This window comes from Eubalaena glacialis, chromosome 3 (assembly GCF_028564815.1).
Source record: "Eubalaena glacialis isolate mEubGla1 chromosome 3, mEubGla1.1.hap2.+ XY, whole genome shotgun sequence".
Classification (NCBI taxonomy): Eukaryota; Metazoa; Chordata; class Mammalia; order Artiodactyla; family Balaenidae; genus Eubalaena; species Eubalaena glacialis.
The window spans coordinates 177752119-177770103 of NC_083718.1; the positions used below are offsets into that span (position 1 = coordinate 177752119).

The following is a 17985-nucleotide window of genomic DNA, read 5'->3' on the forward strand; positions in this document are numbered from 1 at the left end:
AAAGGAGAAAGAGATACTCGACAGTTACCCTTTTCTCAGAGCCAGTCAGGAATTCCTCCTCGCCTGTTTCCAGGAACTCCAAAATAGGTCTCAGCTGTGTTACACACCGGATCAGGTCCTCTTTGTGTTCTAGTAACAGAACAGACAAGGTCTTTCCCTCTTCTGTGCTCCCTGGGGGAGAAAGAGCTAGAGACGAACAAGAGAAGCTCGTCAATTTGAAGAAAATGACAGCATGGTTTGTCAAGAGAGATCTAACAGAATAGTAAAGTGACTCTCAGCCAACCCTGAGCACCCGAATGCAGAATCTCTTTTTGGAGAGGAAAATACTTTATTATTCTGTTTAAACTCTATGAAAGGAAAAATGTTTCATGTATCTGTCGAAACACAAAGCTGTAGAGCCAGCCAGAGGTTAACCTCTGGCTGGCAAGGCCACTGCTTTGTATCTAACCCAAATGAGAGAAACTTCAGCCTTTAAGTGCTGTCAGCAAACCAGTTCACCGTGGGCACTCAAAACACTGATTTGGATGTGTGGCTTTCTGAAGGGCAGGAGAACACTGATGGTATTCTCAAACTCCAAGATGTCAGATTAGTTAAGTAGGGGGTAGAAATGAAGACTCAAATTCAGTTTGCATATATTAACATGCAGTCTCTGGAACTACAGGTAGAATTTATGTGAAAATCACTTTAACAATAACTAAGCCATTGAAGAAATGTATCACTGGAGCAAGCTTTACAGCATCTTCCCAGAATAAAATTCAGTCACTCAGGTGGATAAGGTTTCTCGTACCTTTTGGCTGCACTGCTTCTACAGCCTCTGGCTGTCCGTCTAACAGTGCTGCCTTCACCGCAGGATTAGAATCTTGGAACAGACTCAACAGGGACACGACAGTCTGAACATCCAGGCTCTCACTTCTTACTTTATCCAGGATTCTCTGGAATGCTGACTGTCCTTCTTCACCCACAAGACATCCCATTATGGTCTGTAGAACACAAGTGCCCAGAAAGACAGATTAGCCAGCCACAAGAACTCCATGCTCCTTGGATTTGGCAAGTGGGCCCTCAACAGTTTGATCCCCGCCTACTTGACCTTTCTATGGCATTTGACGGTACTATCACCTCTGCAGCACAATTCTCCTCTGACTTCTTGACACTGAAGCATTTTGGGTAAGAACTCGCCTTTCTGACCACTCTTTTTCTGCCTTCCTCACTGGCTCTTCTTCCAAATCCATAAGCAAAAGCAGTACCTAAGACTGGTTTCAACTCTTTATTTTTTCTCACTTTATATACTCTCCTTTTGAAAAGCTCTCACACATATAGCTTTAACTATCACCTTTATGAAGACAACCCTGAAAACCAGTGCACTAATCCTGAACTCTGTCTCAATCCAGAGCCACAGTGTCTGTTGGATGTGCCTTATCCTCCAGGGGTCTCAGCACCATATGCCTAAAACCCAACTCCCTTCATGACTTTTCAAAACCTAGAGCATTAAAATATCAGCAACTCCAGGGGTAAAATAAACAACATTAGCATTCCTTTCTTCGGTCTGACAAAGCATCTCTCACACAAATGGGAGGAATGCCAACTGGAAGGCAGAATTAATATTTCTATTTCAGCAATAATGAAAAATCTGGTAATCGAAAATTTCATGAGTATAGTCTTATGTATAATCTTTATATTTCTACTTGGCAAAACTACAACTTACCTCTGATGTTTTTTAGTGTCGATACTATAAAAGAAAATAGTTTTCTCATGAGAGTCTTTAGAGAGCAAAAAGGTTTTCTAGACACACACATGCACACACAGCCACATACACAACACAAAAGGATCTCTTGAATATGTATACTGGCAAAGTTCACCTAGACAGTTATTATATATTCTTACAGTAATTATATGTTTAAAATTGTTGTTTAGAGGGACTTTATCTTCTTCTCTCCTCCCAAATAAACAGGATTATAAATGAGTTAGACTTTGTGTTTCTTGAGTTTGTTCTAGCTTGTTTCCTGATCAGAGAGCTAAGTTAAACTTAAAAAAAAGGTTCCTATGAATTTTGGTCATCTCCAAAAGTAAACATAGATAAAACACAATTTAATAATCCTTATTAAGTTTTTACTGGAATAAGTAACTTCCATGAACATAAGATAAACTCACTTTGTCTCTATTTTAAAAATAATAAACAAATGAGATAAAAATGTAAGTTGAATGTTTAATTCTCTTTGGTCACATTTATTCATCCTTTCTTGCTTTTATTAGTTGGCCTAAAATCTCTTTAGAATGCCTCTTCCCTGACAGCAGTGGGGACCTGAGGTAGGCAGCCTCAGGTTCCCAGTATGCCTCCAGGTTTTCATGCCCTTGAGCTGAACCTAATGACTTGCTTCTAAGGAAAAGAATATGGCAAAAGTAATGGGACATCACTTGTAAGGCTAGGTTACTGTGACTTCCATTTGCCCATGTGTGGACTCCCTCAGTGTCTTTCCTCTATGGGATGCAAGCTGCCATGTTGAGAGGTACCCTATAGAGAGGCCCATGTGGCAAGGAACTCACATCCCCGGTCAACAGTCAGTGAGTGAGCTTAGAAAGAGACATTCCCCAGCTGAGCCTCGACATGTCTGCAGCCCAGGCTGACACCCTGAGTGAAGCCCTGTGAGGGACCCTGAGCCAGGGACTCAGGTAAGCTATGCCTGGATTTCTGACCCACAGAAACCATGAGGTCATAAACGTTTATTCTTTTAAGCTGCTAAATTTTAAGACTAATTTGTTCAACACAGGAATAGGTATCTTATAAAGACCCACTATTGCTAATGCCCTTAATTTTAAACCTGTTTCTTCCTCTTTATTTTCCATTTCTATCCTCCCTCCCTCCCTCCCTCTTGTGCACTTAACTGATACAGCATACAGCTATCTCATTCTATCCTAGGCCAGTTTTCTTCCCCTCGAAGCTCTCCGAATACCCCAGATCCACCTCTCTCAGTATCCAATTTGTCTGGCATTATCATTTGAGCCAGTGGGGAAGAGAAGCTTTCATCAATAGTGGCATCTGATGCGCTTCTCATTATCCTCTCTGCTGTTTCCTCCTCTGCAGAACTGCTCAGCAGTGAAATTAAAACATTTGTTAACTTCATTGCTCAGCACTGACACCAGGGTGACCATCTGGGAAGAGAAGCAGGGGTAGGCTGATGAAAGGGCCAGGAGGGAGCAGTCAGCTGCCTGGAAAGCCCTTGCTCTCTGCTCTTTCTTCCAGCACCTACTGGGGACCTGCACCAGAGCCAGTGCCGTAGCTTACTCCACCAGCCCCCTAAGCTGCCTGGGGCTCCACAGTGGAGTGAGCCCTTTTCTGAAATAGGGGATCTGACTAAACAGAAGGGTGTCACATATTGCAACAGGCTGGAATTCACTGATTGCTATCATGTAACAGAACTCTAAGAAATGGACCAAAACAGAGTTTTATTCTTTAACCAGACGTTTGGAACTCCTTTGATTCTTAGAGTTAAAGGTACTTCAATAAATTTGTATCAATTCATGGTCACAGAAGTACTCAAAGTACTTTTATCTATGAGTGAAATATAGGTCAATATATTTAAAGATGGGACAGTTTTCTTTCCCTCTGTTATATGTGAAAAAACCATTTAATCTTTCCCTTACACTCAGATCTTTTAATTGAATTTACTTATTTTCCCAACCACTTGCCTACTGCCTGCGGATTTGTCTTTGTTACACTATATTCTTGTTCACTCACGCCTTCCCGAATGCTGAGGGCCAGGCAATGGTAATAATGAGACAGACCACAACAGCTCAATACCATCCCAGATACCGTGCATACTTGCCATCTACTTTACTCCTTACATCAGATCCTGGAGGCATTACTACGACCACTTAATGGAGAGTCAGAGAGGTGAAGTAACTTGCCCAAGTTTGCATGGCTAGTGAGCAGAGTACCCGGATGAAACACTGAGCTCATTCCAATGACCTGGCACCCCTTTCACCCAGTTCCATCTCCCAAACTTTGAGTGTAACCAAATCCATTTCACTGGATTTTATTGGACTTACTAGAATCAACATCACTTGAACACTGGGTAGCATCTAGACAATCTGTACCATTCCTCCTGGTCTCACTGATTAGTGAAGAGACTGGTATACAATAGGTGCTTAATAAATGTTTGTTTAACTGAATGAAATTCCCTTCCAATAAGACCACTAGCCCTTCTAGCTATAGCTGCATATCTTAGATTTAATAATTAGCAGAGAGGAGATCTGAAAAAAACAACTTAAGTTCATCTCTCATAGACCTGTAAAGTGAACCCTATCCACTCACTTCTCAAGAAGGTTACCCTATACTGTGTCAGTGAACACAGTCCACAAAACACTGCCCTACAGGTCTTGGCAAACCTCTGAAGTAGTAACACGGATGAAAACATCAGATTCACATAAGAGCCTTCACTGTTGTTTGCCTTTGAAACAAAGCTGAAGGAAAAAAGGATGCTACCAGGTCTTCAGCTTTGGGAGTCTTTCTAGAACTTTAGGTGAAAAGTGGATCAAACAGCAAGGAAATCAATAGTAGAAAAAGTTATCTCCTTATTCTAGTCAAACACTCACCTTGCTATCTACACAATTAATTAAAAGCAGGGACACGGCTAGGAACAAAGCAAGTAGACAATTAAAAGTTCTAGCATAAAAGGTGAAAAAAAGTATAAGTTTGCCTTTAAATACAGGTTTTACTCAGCTCAGCCGGAAAGCCTCTTAGGTCAGTATCAGCTTTTTCTAATGGTAAGAGATACTACACTGAGATAAAGACAAGGGGAGGCCCCTTTCCCATCCCGGCACCCACGAGATTTCTCCTTAATCAGTTTTGGCTTTGGTTTCACACAATTCAAGCTGCCCAGGTTCTTCTCATATTGCTGCAATCACTGCTCAGGGAATGGCTTTGCCACCTTTCATCATTTATCTCAGGAAAGAAAATAATCAGGACACTGGTTCATGATGTCCTCCCTTAACACAATCCAGGCCAAGTACATACCTCATATCTGTTTTTAAGAAAAGGAACAGGCTGGTCCATCTCAATCAGAACATCACTCACAAGCCTTTAACAGGCCTCAAAATTACACACCTAAGTGTAGATTATAGTTAACGTTGAGCCATCTTTTTAATTTATGATGATGAACCAAATAACAGCCAACAACAACAAAAAACATTCAAAGCTCTCTGGGAGCTAAAGATTTATAAACAGAACAGTGACAAACAAAACCCCCAAACAACCTTTACAACTGTAGCTGAAATGCAGAATGATGTTCCAAGTGAACAGTTCTAATAAATACATTCGACACTGAAGTCTTTTGGGGATTCCTGTAGTTGGGTGACTTCTGTATACACTTCCCAAAAAATTACATACGTGGCAGGATTTCTTTGTTGTCAAGACATTCTATAAGGATAAGGATCCAGTCTTATTTATGTTTATTTTCCTAGCAACCAGCTCAATGCCTGGCACATACCAGTTGCTCAGTAAATATTTGCTGAATCAAGGAGAAAGCAAAGAATAACACTTGGGAAATGGGTATTCAGCAGCTACTAAAAACACTGAGAGCTGTCAGCATAGACACTGTGACATCTGCCATCATACATTAAGAATTTTGTTAAGCCATTAACTTCTCCAGCAAAACTTCTCAAAATGTAGTCTAGAGATACCAAAAAAGCAGTCCATGGGGAACTTGTTAAAGATGGAGATTCCCAAGCTCTACCACAACGTAAGAATCAGACTCTGGAAATGCGGTCTGGAGGTGTACGTTTTAACAAGTCCACCATTTTAACAAGTGCATCATTTTTATATATACTGAACTGTTGTTCTAGAGACTGATGGCTTTGTACGAGACACTACACCTGCAGTTCAGGAAGCTACTTCCAAGGGTAATGGTACCTATTTGAAAGCATGACTTGCAAATTAAGCTTAAACATCAACAGCAAACCATCTCATGTCACAGTAAGTGACCACGGCACTAGGATATTATAAGGCATTAAGTGGAAAAGGAGTTTCAAGACTGACTGAGTCTAAAAATGACTTTTTAAAAATGACTTTCTAATTTTAAATAATATTTTAAAAATTTTAATCACTTTATTTTATTATTTTTTTTTTTCTTTCTTTTTTTTCTCCCTTTCCTTCTGAGCCGTGTGGCTGACAGGGTCTTGGTGCTCCAGCTGGGTGTCAGGCCTGAGCCTCTTAGGTGGGAGAGCTGAGTTCAGGATATTGGGCAACCAGAGACCTCCTGGCCCCACGTAATAGCAAATGGCAAAAGCTCCCTCAGAGATCTCCATCTCAACACTAAGACCCAGCTCCACTCAACGACCAGCAAGCTACAGTGCTGGACACCCCATGCCAAACAACTAGCAAGACAGGAACACAAGCCCACCCATTAGCAGAGAGGCTACCTAAAATCATAATACGGTCACAGACACCCCAAAACACACCACCGGATACGGTCCTGCCCACCAGAAAGATCCAGCTTCATCCACCAGAACACAGGTACTAGTCCCCTTCACCAGGAAGCCTACACAACCCACTGAAACAACCTTAGCCACTGGGGGCAGACACCAAAAACAACGGGAACTACGAACCTGCAGCCTGCGACAAGGAGACCCCAAACACAGTAAGTTAATCAAAATGAGAAGACAGAGAAACACACAGCAGATGAAGGGGCAAGGTAAAAACCCACCAGACCAAACAAATGAAGAGGAAATAGGCAGTCTACCTGAAAAAGAATTCAGAGTAATGATAGTAAAGATGATCCAAAATCTTGGAAATACAATGGAGAAAATACAAGAAACGTTTAACAAGGACCTAGAAGAACTAAAGAGCATCAAACAATGATGAACAACACAATAAATGAAATTTAAAATTCTCTAGAAGGAATCAATAGCAGAATAACTGAGGCAGAAGAACAGATAAGTGACATGGAAGATAAAATAGTGGAAATAACTACCACAGAGCAGAATAAAGAAAAAAGAATGAAAAGAATTGAGGACAGTCTCAGAGACCTCTAGGGCAACATTAAATGCACCAACATTCGAATTATAGGGGTCCCAGAAGAAGAAGAGAAAAAGAAAGGGACTGAGAAAATATTTGACAAGATCATAGTTGAAAACTTCCCTAATATGGGAAAGGAAATAGTCAATAAAGTCCAGGAAGCATAGAGAGTCCCATACAGGACAAATCCAAGGAGAAACACGCCAAGACACATATTTATCAAACTATCAAAAATTAAATACAAAGAAAAAATATTAAAAGCAGCAAGGGAAAAGCAACAAATAACATACAAGGGAATCCCCATAAGGTTAACAGCTGATCTTTCAGCAGAAACTCTGCAAGCCAGAAGGGAGTGGCAAGACATATTTAAAGTGATGAAAGGGAAAAACCTACAACCAAGATTACTCTACCCAGCAAGGATCTCATTCAGATTTGACGGAGAAATTAAATCCTTTACAGACAAGCAAAAACTAAGAGAATTTAGCACCACCAAACCAGCTTTACAACAAATGCTAAAGGAACTTCTCTAGGCAGGAAACACAAGAGAAGGAAAAGACCTACAATAACAAACCCAAAAATTTAAGAAAATGGTAATAGGAACATACATATCAATAATTACCTTAAATGGATTAAATGCTCCAACCAAAAGACACAGACTGGCTGAATGGATACAAAAACAAGACCTGTACATATGTTGTCTACAAGAGACCCACTTCAGGCCTAGGGACACATACAGACTGAAAGTGAGGGGATGGAAAAAGATATTCCATGCAAATGGAAATCAAAAGAAAGCTGGAGTAGCAATCCTCTTATCAGACAAAATAGACTTTAAAACAAAGACCATTACAAGAGACAAAGAAGGACACACATAATGATCAAGGGATCAATCCAAGATGAAGATACAACAATTGTAAATATTTATGCACCCAACATAGGAGCACCTCAATACATAAGGCAAATGCTAACAGCCATAAAAGGGGAAATCGACAGTAACACAATAATAGTAACACCCCACTTTCACCAACGGACGGATCATCCAAAATGAAAATAAATAAGGAAACACAAGCTTTAAATGACACATTCAACAAGATGGACTTAATTGATACTTATAGGACACTCCAGCCAAAAACAACAGAATACACTTTCTTCTCAAGTGCTCATGGAACATTCTCCAGGATAGATCATATCTTGGGTCACAAATCAAGCCTTGGTAAAATTAAGAAAATTGAAATCGTATCAAGTATCTTTTCCGACCACAACTCTATGAAACTAGATAGCAAATACAGAGAAAAATCTGTAAAAAATACAAACACATGGAGGCTAAAGAGTACACTACTAAATAACCAAGAGATCACTGAAGAAATCAAAGAGGAAATCAAAAAATACCTAGAAACAAATGACAATGAAAACATGATGACCCCAAACCTATGGGATGCAGCAAAAGCAGTTCTAAGAGGGAAATTTATAGCAATACAATCCTACCTCAAGAAACAAGAAACATCTCAAATAAACAACCTAACCTTACACCTAAAGCAATTAGAGAAAGAAGAACAAAAAAACCCCAAAGTTAGCAGAAGGAAAGAAATCATAAAGATCAGATCAGAAATAAATTAAAAAGAAATGAAGGAAATGATAGCAAAGATCAATAAAACTAAAAGCTGGTTCTTTGAGAAGATAAACAAAATTGATAAACCATTAGCCAGACTCATCAAGAAAAAAAGGGAGAAGTCTCAAATCAACAGAATTAGAAATGAAAAAGGAGAAGTAACAACTGACACTGCAGAAATACAAAAGATCATGAGAGATTACTACAAGCAACTATATGCCAATAAAATGGACAACCTGGAAGAAACGGACAGATTCTTAGAAAAGCACAACCTTCCAAGACTGAATCAGGAAGAAACAGAAAATACAAACAGACCAATCACAAGCACTGAAATTGAAACTGTGATTAAAAATCTTCCAACAAACAAAAGTCCAGGACCAGATGGCTTCACAGGTGAATTCTATCAAACATTTAGAGAAGAGCTAACACCTATCCTTCTCAAACTCTTCCAAAATAGAGCAGAGTGAGGAACACTCCCAAACTCATTCTATGAGGCCACCATCACCCTCATACCAAAACCAGACAAAGATGTCACAAAAAAAGAAAACTATAGGCCAATATCACTGATGAACATAGATGCAAAAATCTTCAACAAAATACTAGCAAACAGAATCCAACAGCACATTAAAAGGATCATACACCATGATCAAGTGGGGTTTATCTCAGGAATGCAAGGATTCTTCAATATACGCAAATCAATCATGTGATAAGCCATATTAATAAACTGAAGGATAAAAATCATATGATCACCTCAATAGATGCAGAAAAAGCTTTCGACAAAATTCAACACCCATTTATGATAAAAACTCTCCAGAAAGTAGGCACAGAGGGAACTTACATCAACATAATAAAGGCCATATATGAGAAACACACAGCCAGCATCGTTCTCAATGATGAAAACTTGAAACCATTTCCACGAAGATCAGAAACAAGACAAGGTTGTCCACTCTCACCACTATTATTCAACATAGTTTTGGAAGTTTTAGCCACAGCAATCAGAGAAGGAAAAGAAATAAAAGGAATCCAAATTGGAAAAGAAGAAGTAAAGCTGTCATTGTTTGTAGATGACATGATACTATACATAGAGAATCCTAAAGATGCTACCAGAAAACTACTAGAGCTAATCAATGAATTTGGTAAAGTAGCAGGATACAAAATTAATGCACAGAAATCTCTTGCATGCCTATACACTAACAACGAAAAATCTGAAAGAGAAATTAAGGAAACAATCCCATTTACCACTGCAACAAAAAGAATAAAATACCTAGGAATAAATCTACCTAAGGAGACAAAAGACCTATATGCAGAAAACTGTAAGACACTGATGAAAGAAATCAAAGATGACACAAACAGATGGAGAGATATACCATGTTCTTGGATTGGAAGAATCAACATTGTGAAAATGACTCTACTATCCAAAGCAATCTACAGATTCAATGCAATCCTTATCAAACTACCAATGGCATTTTTCACAGAACTAGAACAAAAAATTTCACAATTTGTATGGAAACACAAAAGACCCCAAATAGCCAAAGCAACCTTGAGAAAGAAAAACGGAGCTGGAGGAATCAGGCTCCCTGACTTCAGACTATACTACAAAGCTACAGTAATCAAGACAGTATGGTACTGGCACAAAAACAGAAATATAGATCAATGGAACAGGACAGAAAGCCCAGAGATAAACCCACGTACATATGGTCACCTTATCTTTGATAAAGGAGGCAAGAATATACAATGGAGAAAAGACAGCCTTTCAATAAGTGGTGCTGGGAAAACTGGACAGCTACATGTAAAAGAATGAAATTAGAACACTTCCTAACATCATACACAAAAATAAACTCAAAATGGATTAAAGACCTAAATGTAAGACCAGACACTATAAAACTCTTAGAGGAAAACATAGGCCAAACACTCTATGACATAAATCACAGCAAGATCCTTTTTGATCCACCTCCTAGAGTAACGGAAATAAAAACAAAAATAAACAAATGGGACCTAATGAAACTTAAAAGCTTTTGCACAGCAAAGGAAACCATAAACAAGACCAAAAGACAACCCTCAGAATGGGAGAAAATATTTGCCAACGAAGCAACTGACAAAGGATTAATCTCCTCAATATACAAGCAGCTCATGCAGCTCAATATCAAAGAAACAAATAACCCAATCCAAAAATGGGCAGAAGACCTAAATAGACATTTCTCCAAAGGAGATATACAGATTGCCAACAAACACATGAAAGGATGCTCAACATCACTAATCATTAGAGAAATGCAAATCAAAACTGCAATGAGGTATCACCTCACACCGGTCAGAATGGCCGTCATCAAAACATCTACAAACAATAAATGCTGGAGAGGGTGTGGAGAAAAGGAAACCCTCTTGCACTGTTGGTGGGAATGTAAATTGATACAGCCACTATGGAGAACAGTATGGAGGTTCCTTAAAAAACTAAAATCAGAACTACCATACGACCCAGCAATCCCACTACTGGGCATATACCCTGAGAAAACCATAATTCAAAAAGAGACATGTACCACAGTGTTCATTGCAACTCTATTTACAATAGTCAGGACATGGAAGCAACCTAAATGTCCATCAACAGATGAATGGATAAAGAAGATATGGCACATATATACAATGGAATATTACTCAGCCATAAAAAGAAACAAAATTGAGTTATTTGTAGTGAGGTGGATGGACTTAGAGACTGTCATACAGAGTGAATTAAGTCAGAAAGAGAAAAACAAATACCGTATGGTAACACATAGATATGGAATCTAAAAAAAAAATGGTTCTGAAGAACCTACAGGCAGGACAGGAATAAAGATGCAGACATAGAGAATGGACTTGAGGACACAAGGAGGGGGAAAGGTAGGCTGGGATGAAGTAAGAGAGTGGCATGGACATATATACACTACCAAATGTAAAATAGATAGCTAGTGGGAAGCAGCCACATAGCACAGGGAGATCAGCTCAGTGCTCTGTGACCACCTAGAGGGGTGGGATAGGGAGGGTGGGAGGGAGACGCAAGAGGGAGGGGATATGGGGATATATGTATACATATAGCTGATTCACTTTATTATACAGCAGAAACTAACACACCATTGTAAAGCAATTATACTCCAATAAAGATGTTAAAAATAAATAAATAAATAAAAATTAAAAAAAAGAAAATACTGAGTTAATGTATCAGCAAACAATAGCAGTTGTCACCTATTGAGCTCCTTCTATGTGCCTGGCATTTTAGTATGAGTTTTACATAAATCTTAATTAATTTCACGATGACCCTATGATGTAGGTGATAATACTCCCAAATTTTACAAATTAGGAAATTAAGGCTTTCAGAGATTAAGCTGCTGAAGCTAACAATACTAGTAAATGGTAGAGCTGGATAAATAAATGGTATATCCATACAATGGAACGCTGCTCAGCAATAAAAAGGAATGAACATGCAACAACTTGGGTGAACCTCAAAATAGTTATGCTGAATGCAAGAAGCCAGACCAAAAGGAATACAGATTATATGATTCCATTTATAAAATACTCTAGAAAATGCACATTCATCTAGAGAGAGAGAAAGCAGACCAGTGTTACCTGGGGAAGAGCAAGTGGAAAGGGGCAGGATGGAGGGATTACAAAGGGATGTGAAAATATTTTTAGGGGTGATGGATATGTTCACTATCTTGATTGTGATGATGATTTCAGGTTTCAAAACTTAGCAAACTATAACCTTTAAAGGTGTACAGTTTGCTGTACATCAATCATACCTCAAGCTGTCTAAAATAAAGTGAGAGAGAAAGAGAGAAGTACAAGGCCTACATACAAAGCAGTACCTCCCCAACTCTATATTTAATTTAATCTTACGTTCATAAAGTATTTTTCCCTTTTTCTTTCTGTAGCTGAACAATTTATTATAGAATAAAACAGAATCAGTTTTAAATATAGCTACCAAGTGATTTGTAGTGCTCTTACTCTGACCTCTAAAACCGAGGAAGAAATAACATAAGCCTATAATGATCACCAACAGTGAATCAGTGTTATTGCAAAGTACTATTAACGTTATTGCCATCAAATGATTAGGACAAGCAGTGGGGGGGACATGTTGAATGAATCCCTGTACAGCAAACATTTCTTGAACACCTGTTATGTGCCAGACACTTTTAGGTACCAGTGTTAGGAAAAAAATACATAAGACACAGTTTAAGTTAGTACAGAGGTGACACTAATAATTTGAGTATTGCTGATCTAAGGAATGATGTTGCTCCTCTGTAACCAAAGTTAAGTGGAGAGGAAGTCTTAAGAGAGAAAATGAAGAGGTGTGTCTATAAGCTATCGAGGTAACAAACTAGTGACAAAATGATGGATTGAACAGTTAAGAGAACATCCAAGTGCAAAAATATAAAACCATAATGTCCTTCAGCATAATCAGTACAAAGAGTACCAAGGATTTACCACTTGAAACCTCCCCTAAGAGAGTCATCAGGGTCAGCCCAGTCTGGTAAACAGCTTATCTCTCAAAAAAACAATTTATAGCCAACTGTCGATAAACCGTGGTTAAAGTAAATACTTGACCTTGAATTTGTTTTTTTAAAAAGTAACTTGATATGAATCAGGGAACTATTTAAATAGTAGAAGGCATTTATTGCTTGGATTAATAGTAACTAACAGACACTAAATTGTCTACAGCAACATGGGAGGCCTCCCCACACTACCCCCTCAGTCAGATGAGCAAGCCTGCAGGGGCAGTGCCCGCTCACTCTGCCAGCACCTCTCAGAATGGGAGGCATGGCCGGGAGAAAGGGGAAGCAAGGGAGTCCTAAAGTGGCAGTGCAGTCAACCCTGCAGCGTCAGGTGTGAGGAAACTGGGTAGTGAGGGAGCCCACAGGTGGGGATGCACCTCACTGAGATAATGAAAAAACAGAAAACGTCAACTAAGAAATAGAGCATGATAACCATTTGACAGTTTTCTGTCAGGTGATGCCTATGTACGTTTATACATACAAGACATACACGCATCATTTTTACCCCTTTGGGAGGCAGTAACTCAATGTGTAAGAGAAGAGCTCTAAAGTCAGAATGCTTAGGTTTGAATTCTTGCTCAGAGTTTAGTTTTATGAGCTCTGCAACCTTGGCCAAGTTACATCACCTCTTTGAGACAGTTCTTCTCATCCGTAAAACAGTGATAAAAAATAATAAAATAGTATCCACCTCAATGATTTTTGTGAGGATTAAATGAGATAACATATGTATTGATACCAAGTGTATCAAAGCAAGTATTCAATAAATGTTCACCATTATTGTTTTTATGTCTGAAAATGACCATTGTATTCCTAAACACGATGCAATTTACTGTGTAAGTCCATATTAAAACCTTTTCGTACCATGTTTTGAGCATTTATTGTTGTTTGGTTTTTTGTTTTTATTACCTGATCTCTGATTTGGGGTTATCCATGACTACCTTCTGCCCCATTTTATTCCTGATTAATCAGGAGGAAATGGTAAGCTCAGTTAAGGATCCTGGATCAAAACCGGTTGTAAGCTGGGATCCACCCAGTGATCAAAATATAACTTTGTTTTGAAAGTATCTTGCCTAGCACTTTTGCACGACTTTCCTTTAGGGGATAAATGTCAGAAAAAAAAAAATTTTAAGTTTGAAAAAAATTGAGACCCTGATAACTGATCTGCTATCCTGAGAACACTAAACCAGCAAACAAATAAAACTTATGGTACCTACCTCCTTCTGTGCACCTTTAATTTCTGAACATTCTTCTAGTCTTTTTAAAACATCCTGGGTAATCAAGAGTGCATCTGAGAAGATTTTTTCATTTTCTAGAAGAAAATTCAGCTGGTAATGTTTCCCCTCATACTCTGAATGTAAAACAAAACAAAATTTAAAAAATCAGTGATTGATTACTTGAAATGATTTTTAAAAGTTTAAGCTGTCTGAGAACCTTTAGGTCATGTACTGCATTTGTAAATAATAGCTAATGTATCAGTTATGAATAATAGCAAACAGCATCTCTAATAGCTTCCTCCTTTGTGCCATAATCATCCTAGTTAAAATAATGGGTAAGAATCAAAAATGGTACATGGTTATTTCAATACTGCTTTTCTGCTCTGTGGTTCATCTTCAGGCTTGCAACACTCAAAACCACAGACACTTTTAAAAGAAGAATGTCCTAGTACAAGTATTGTATTGGATTTTGGTTTCCAATCTAACAGTGGTCTTTGATAAATTTATCAATGAAACAAACAAACAAACAAAAAACTCATAAAGATCACTGAATCTAGTAATTGACAACAGAAGGATAGATTACAAAACAACTATTAAATGAATATTACCTGGTTCTGGGCTTGCTTCCTTTGCCTCACTAAAGGTTTGTACAACAGGAGAAGGGGAAAAAACTTCAGCTGTCAGAGGAGTCTCCACTGGGGTGTCTGCATTCCCCTGAATCCCCTGGGCAGAAGGATCCACACTCATCTCTTGCACAACTGTTTGGATCACTTCCCCCATCTCGGCTTTCACAGGGCCCCCTGGAGGGGTGGAAACCTCTGGGGAAGAATGAAGCTCTCCAGCACCCTCGGAGGAAAGGATTTCTACTTCAGGCTTCTCCAACTCCTTCCTGGATGACTCTGAGGATGATGTGGAGACATCCCTCACCACCTGACCCTGAACAGAGCAGTTTACAAGGCTAGTTAGAAGGTTTTTACAACTAACAGCCACATCAAACATCTGTAGGCTGTCGGCTAAGGAGATGATTTTGGAGAAGTTGTGCTTGCCCACAGGTAGTTTGCCAGTGTACATCATTTCTAACAAGAGGGCAAACTCCTCAGGGCTCACAACAGATGCATCGATGGAGATGGTGTCTGTGTTGTCCAGCAGGGTTTTGAACAGGAGGCTGGCAGCAGCCAGGACAAGTTTGTGGGCCCTGAAGTAAATGGTACCAATGGAAATGGTGCAGTCACAGAACTGCTGCTCCTTGCACAGCGTGTAGAGCTGCTGCAGCAGCTGCCGGCTATAGTTGGGGAGCTCCATCGCATCAGCTCTGCCTGAGGACTTCCTTTCCTCTCTTCTTCCAGAATCACTTTGTGAGGATCAGCACTAGACCCTGGAGAAACCCCAAAAATGCCATGTTAATACTTCATAAGCACACAGGGAAATGCCCTGAATGAAATATTAAAATGAACAGGCAATTCACTGGTTCATTCAGCAAATGCTGCTGAATAGGAAGGGGTACTGTGCCAGGTATACTGAATTAATCATGATAATAACTGGCATGGGTTTAACTGCATGAACAGGACTATGCTTAGTGTGTCATCTGGATGATCTCATTTGATCCTCACAAAAACTCACTGGAAAAGTACTGTATCCTCCCCATTTTATAGATGAGACTGAAGCTCAAAGAGACTGAGAGAACCAGCTTAAGGAAAAACAGCCATTAAGTGGCATGCCCATGTCTCACTGATTTCAAAGCTGTAAGTAACTACATTGTTAAATGCATTCTGCTCTCAAGTTCTCAGCCAAATGAAGGAGACATATATATATATAAACAGATTTATAATACAATGTCCTCATATTACTTGACCTATCTGCAGCACTGAATACAGGTCATCATTCCCTCCCCTTTAAAATGCATTTTTCACTTGATCCTGCGCTCTCTGGTTCCTTTGCTGGGTCCTCTGCATCACTTTGGCCTCTAAAGTTTGCTGTGCTCCAGGACTGTCATCTCACTTCTTCTCTCTCATCTGATTCCATACCTTTGAAATATCTAAATGTTGAGAGCTTTCAGATTTATATTTCCAGCTCAGCCCTTTCCTCTGAACTGCAGACGCACACTTCCAACTACCTACTGAACATCTCCAATTGGAGGCCTGTTAGGTTTCTTAAACTTAAATCCAAACTCCCCTGCCATCTTCCCCACTTCACAGCAATTCTGTCCCTTCTAGTTGTTCAGACCAAAAACCTAGAAATCATCCTTGACTCCTGTTTTTTCTCATATCCCTTACCCAATCATTTATAAATCCTGTTGGCCCTACCTTCAGAATATATCCAAAATCCAATCACTTATTACTACCTCCACTGGTTCTACTCTGGTCAGCCCAAGCCACCATCACCTTTTATTTGGATATTGCAACAATGTTCTAACTGGTCCCCCATGCCTCCACCCCTTCCTAGCCCTACCCCTACCCTACTCCATCTTCAACCCAGTAGTCAGAGTGATCTTTTTAGCACATAGCCATATATGTCACTTTGCACAAAAGCCTCCATGGTTCTTGGTCTCAGAGTGAAAGCCAAAAGCCAAAATTCTTACTCTGGCTGTCATTAGCTCTAAAACCTCATCTTCTGCCTCGCTGCCCCTCACCCATTCTGCTGTAAGCACCACGCCTTCCTTGCTGATTGTGGAACACACTAAGCATATTCACCCGTAGGTTTCTTCACATGTGTGCATGGCTCACTCTCTCACTCCCATCAGGACTCTGCTCAACGGCCACATGATCAACGAGGTCTTCCCTGACCATGTTCTTTATTTTATTTATTTATTTATTTTTTAATGATTTAGAACATTTAATCAAATCTGACCATGTTCTTTAAATAGCAACCTCCTCTCCAACCTCAGAACATTCCATCCCTCTTACTCTATTTTTTATCATAGCCTACTGACACATATTTTTACTTACTTATTATGTACCCCCCTTCACTGGAATATAAACTCCATTAGGGAAGGAACTTTTTTTTTTCATCATCTGCTGCATCCCAGTGCTTAAAATTCTGCCTAACACAAACACTGTTGGTTAGTTGGTGGAATGAATAAATGAATGGCAAGAAATGTAATGATAGAGATTTGTACTTAGAAGCCCAGTTTGGGGAACAGGGATATCCAAGAGTTAGAGTAAGGTTTTTGTGGAGGAGCTAACAGCTAACCTGCCTTAATAAATGAGCAGGCGCTGATGAGGTGAAAAGAGTGGGAGAAAAAGGCACTCCAAGCAGGGAAGCCTGCGTGAGGCACACAGATAAGAAAACATCACATGGCAGGAAGGTTTAGGAGGGGGGATTATAAGGAGTTCAGTGATACTGGAACATATAGAAAGGGACAGGGAGTGTCAGGAGATGAATCTGGAGAGGCAGGCAGAGGTTCTGGCCACAGAAAGATACATGGGCCATGCTTAGGAGCTTGGATTTATCCTAAAGACAATGAGGAGTCAATGAAGGGTTTGAGGGGCTTTAAGCAGGAAAGTCACACGGTCTTCGACATTTGTCAAAATAACATTGGTTGCCTTTGTTACCTTTCCACTCCACCACTATTCCTTATTTTCCCACATTTGAAACTGACAAATAAAAATGAAAATAAAAATGAAAATATTTCCTAGT

General features: G+C 39.4%; 1 protein-coding gene across 1 annotated transcript in view; it reads right to left on the bottom strand.

Annotated features, from left to right (window-relative positions):
* The window catches only part of ZBTB40 (zinc finger and BTB domain containing 40), an 82049-nt gene that overhangs the window by 28853 nt on the left and 35211 nt on the right, over nt 1–17985 (bottom strand). Inside the window, exons 2-5 of the mRNA XM_061184770.1 lie at nt 14958–15724; nt 14350–14483; nt 788–980; nt 29–186 (exon numbers count right to left, since the gene is read on the bottom strand). Of these exons, the coding sequence (XP_061040753.1) occupies nt 29–186; nt 788–980; nt 14350–14483; nt 14958–15651 (1179 nt within the window). The 5' untranslated portion in view covers nt 15652–15724. The remainder of the gene's footprint in view (nt 1–28; nt 187–787; nt 981–14349; nt 14484–14957; nt 15725–17985) is intronic.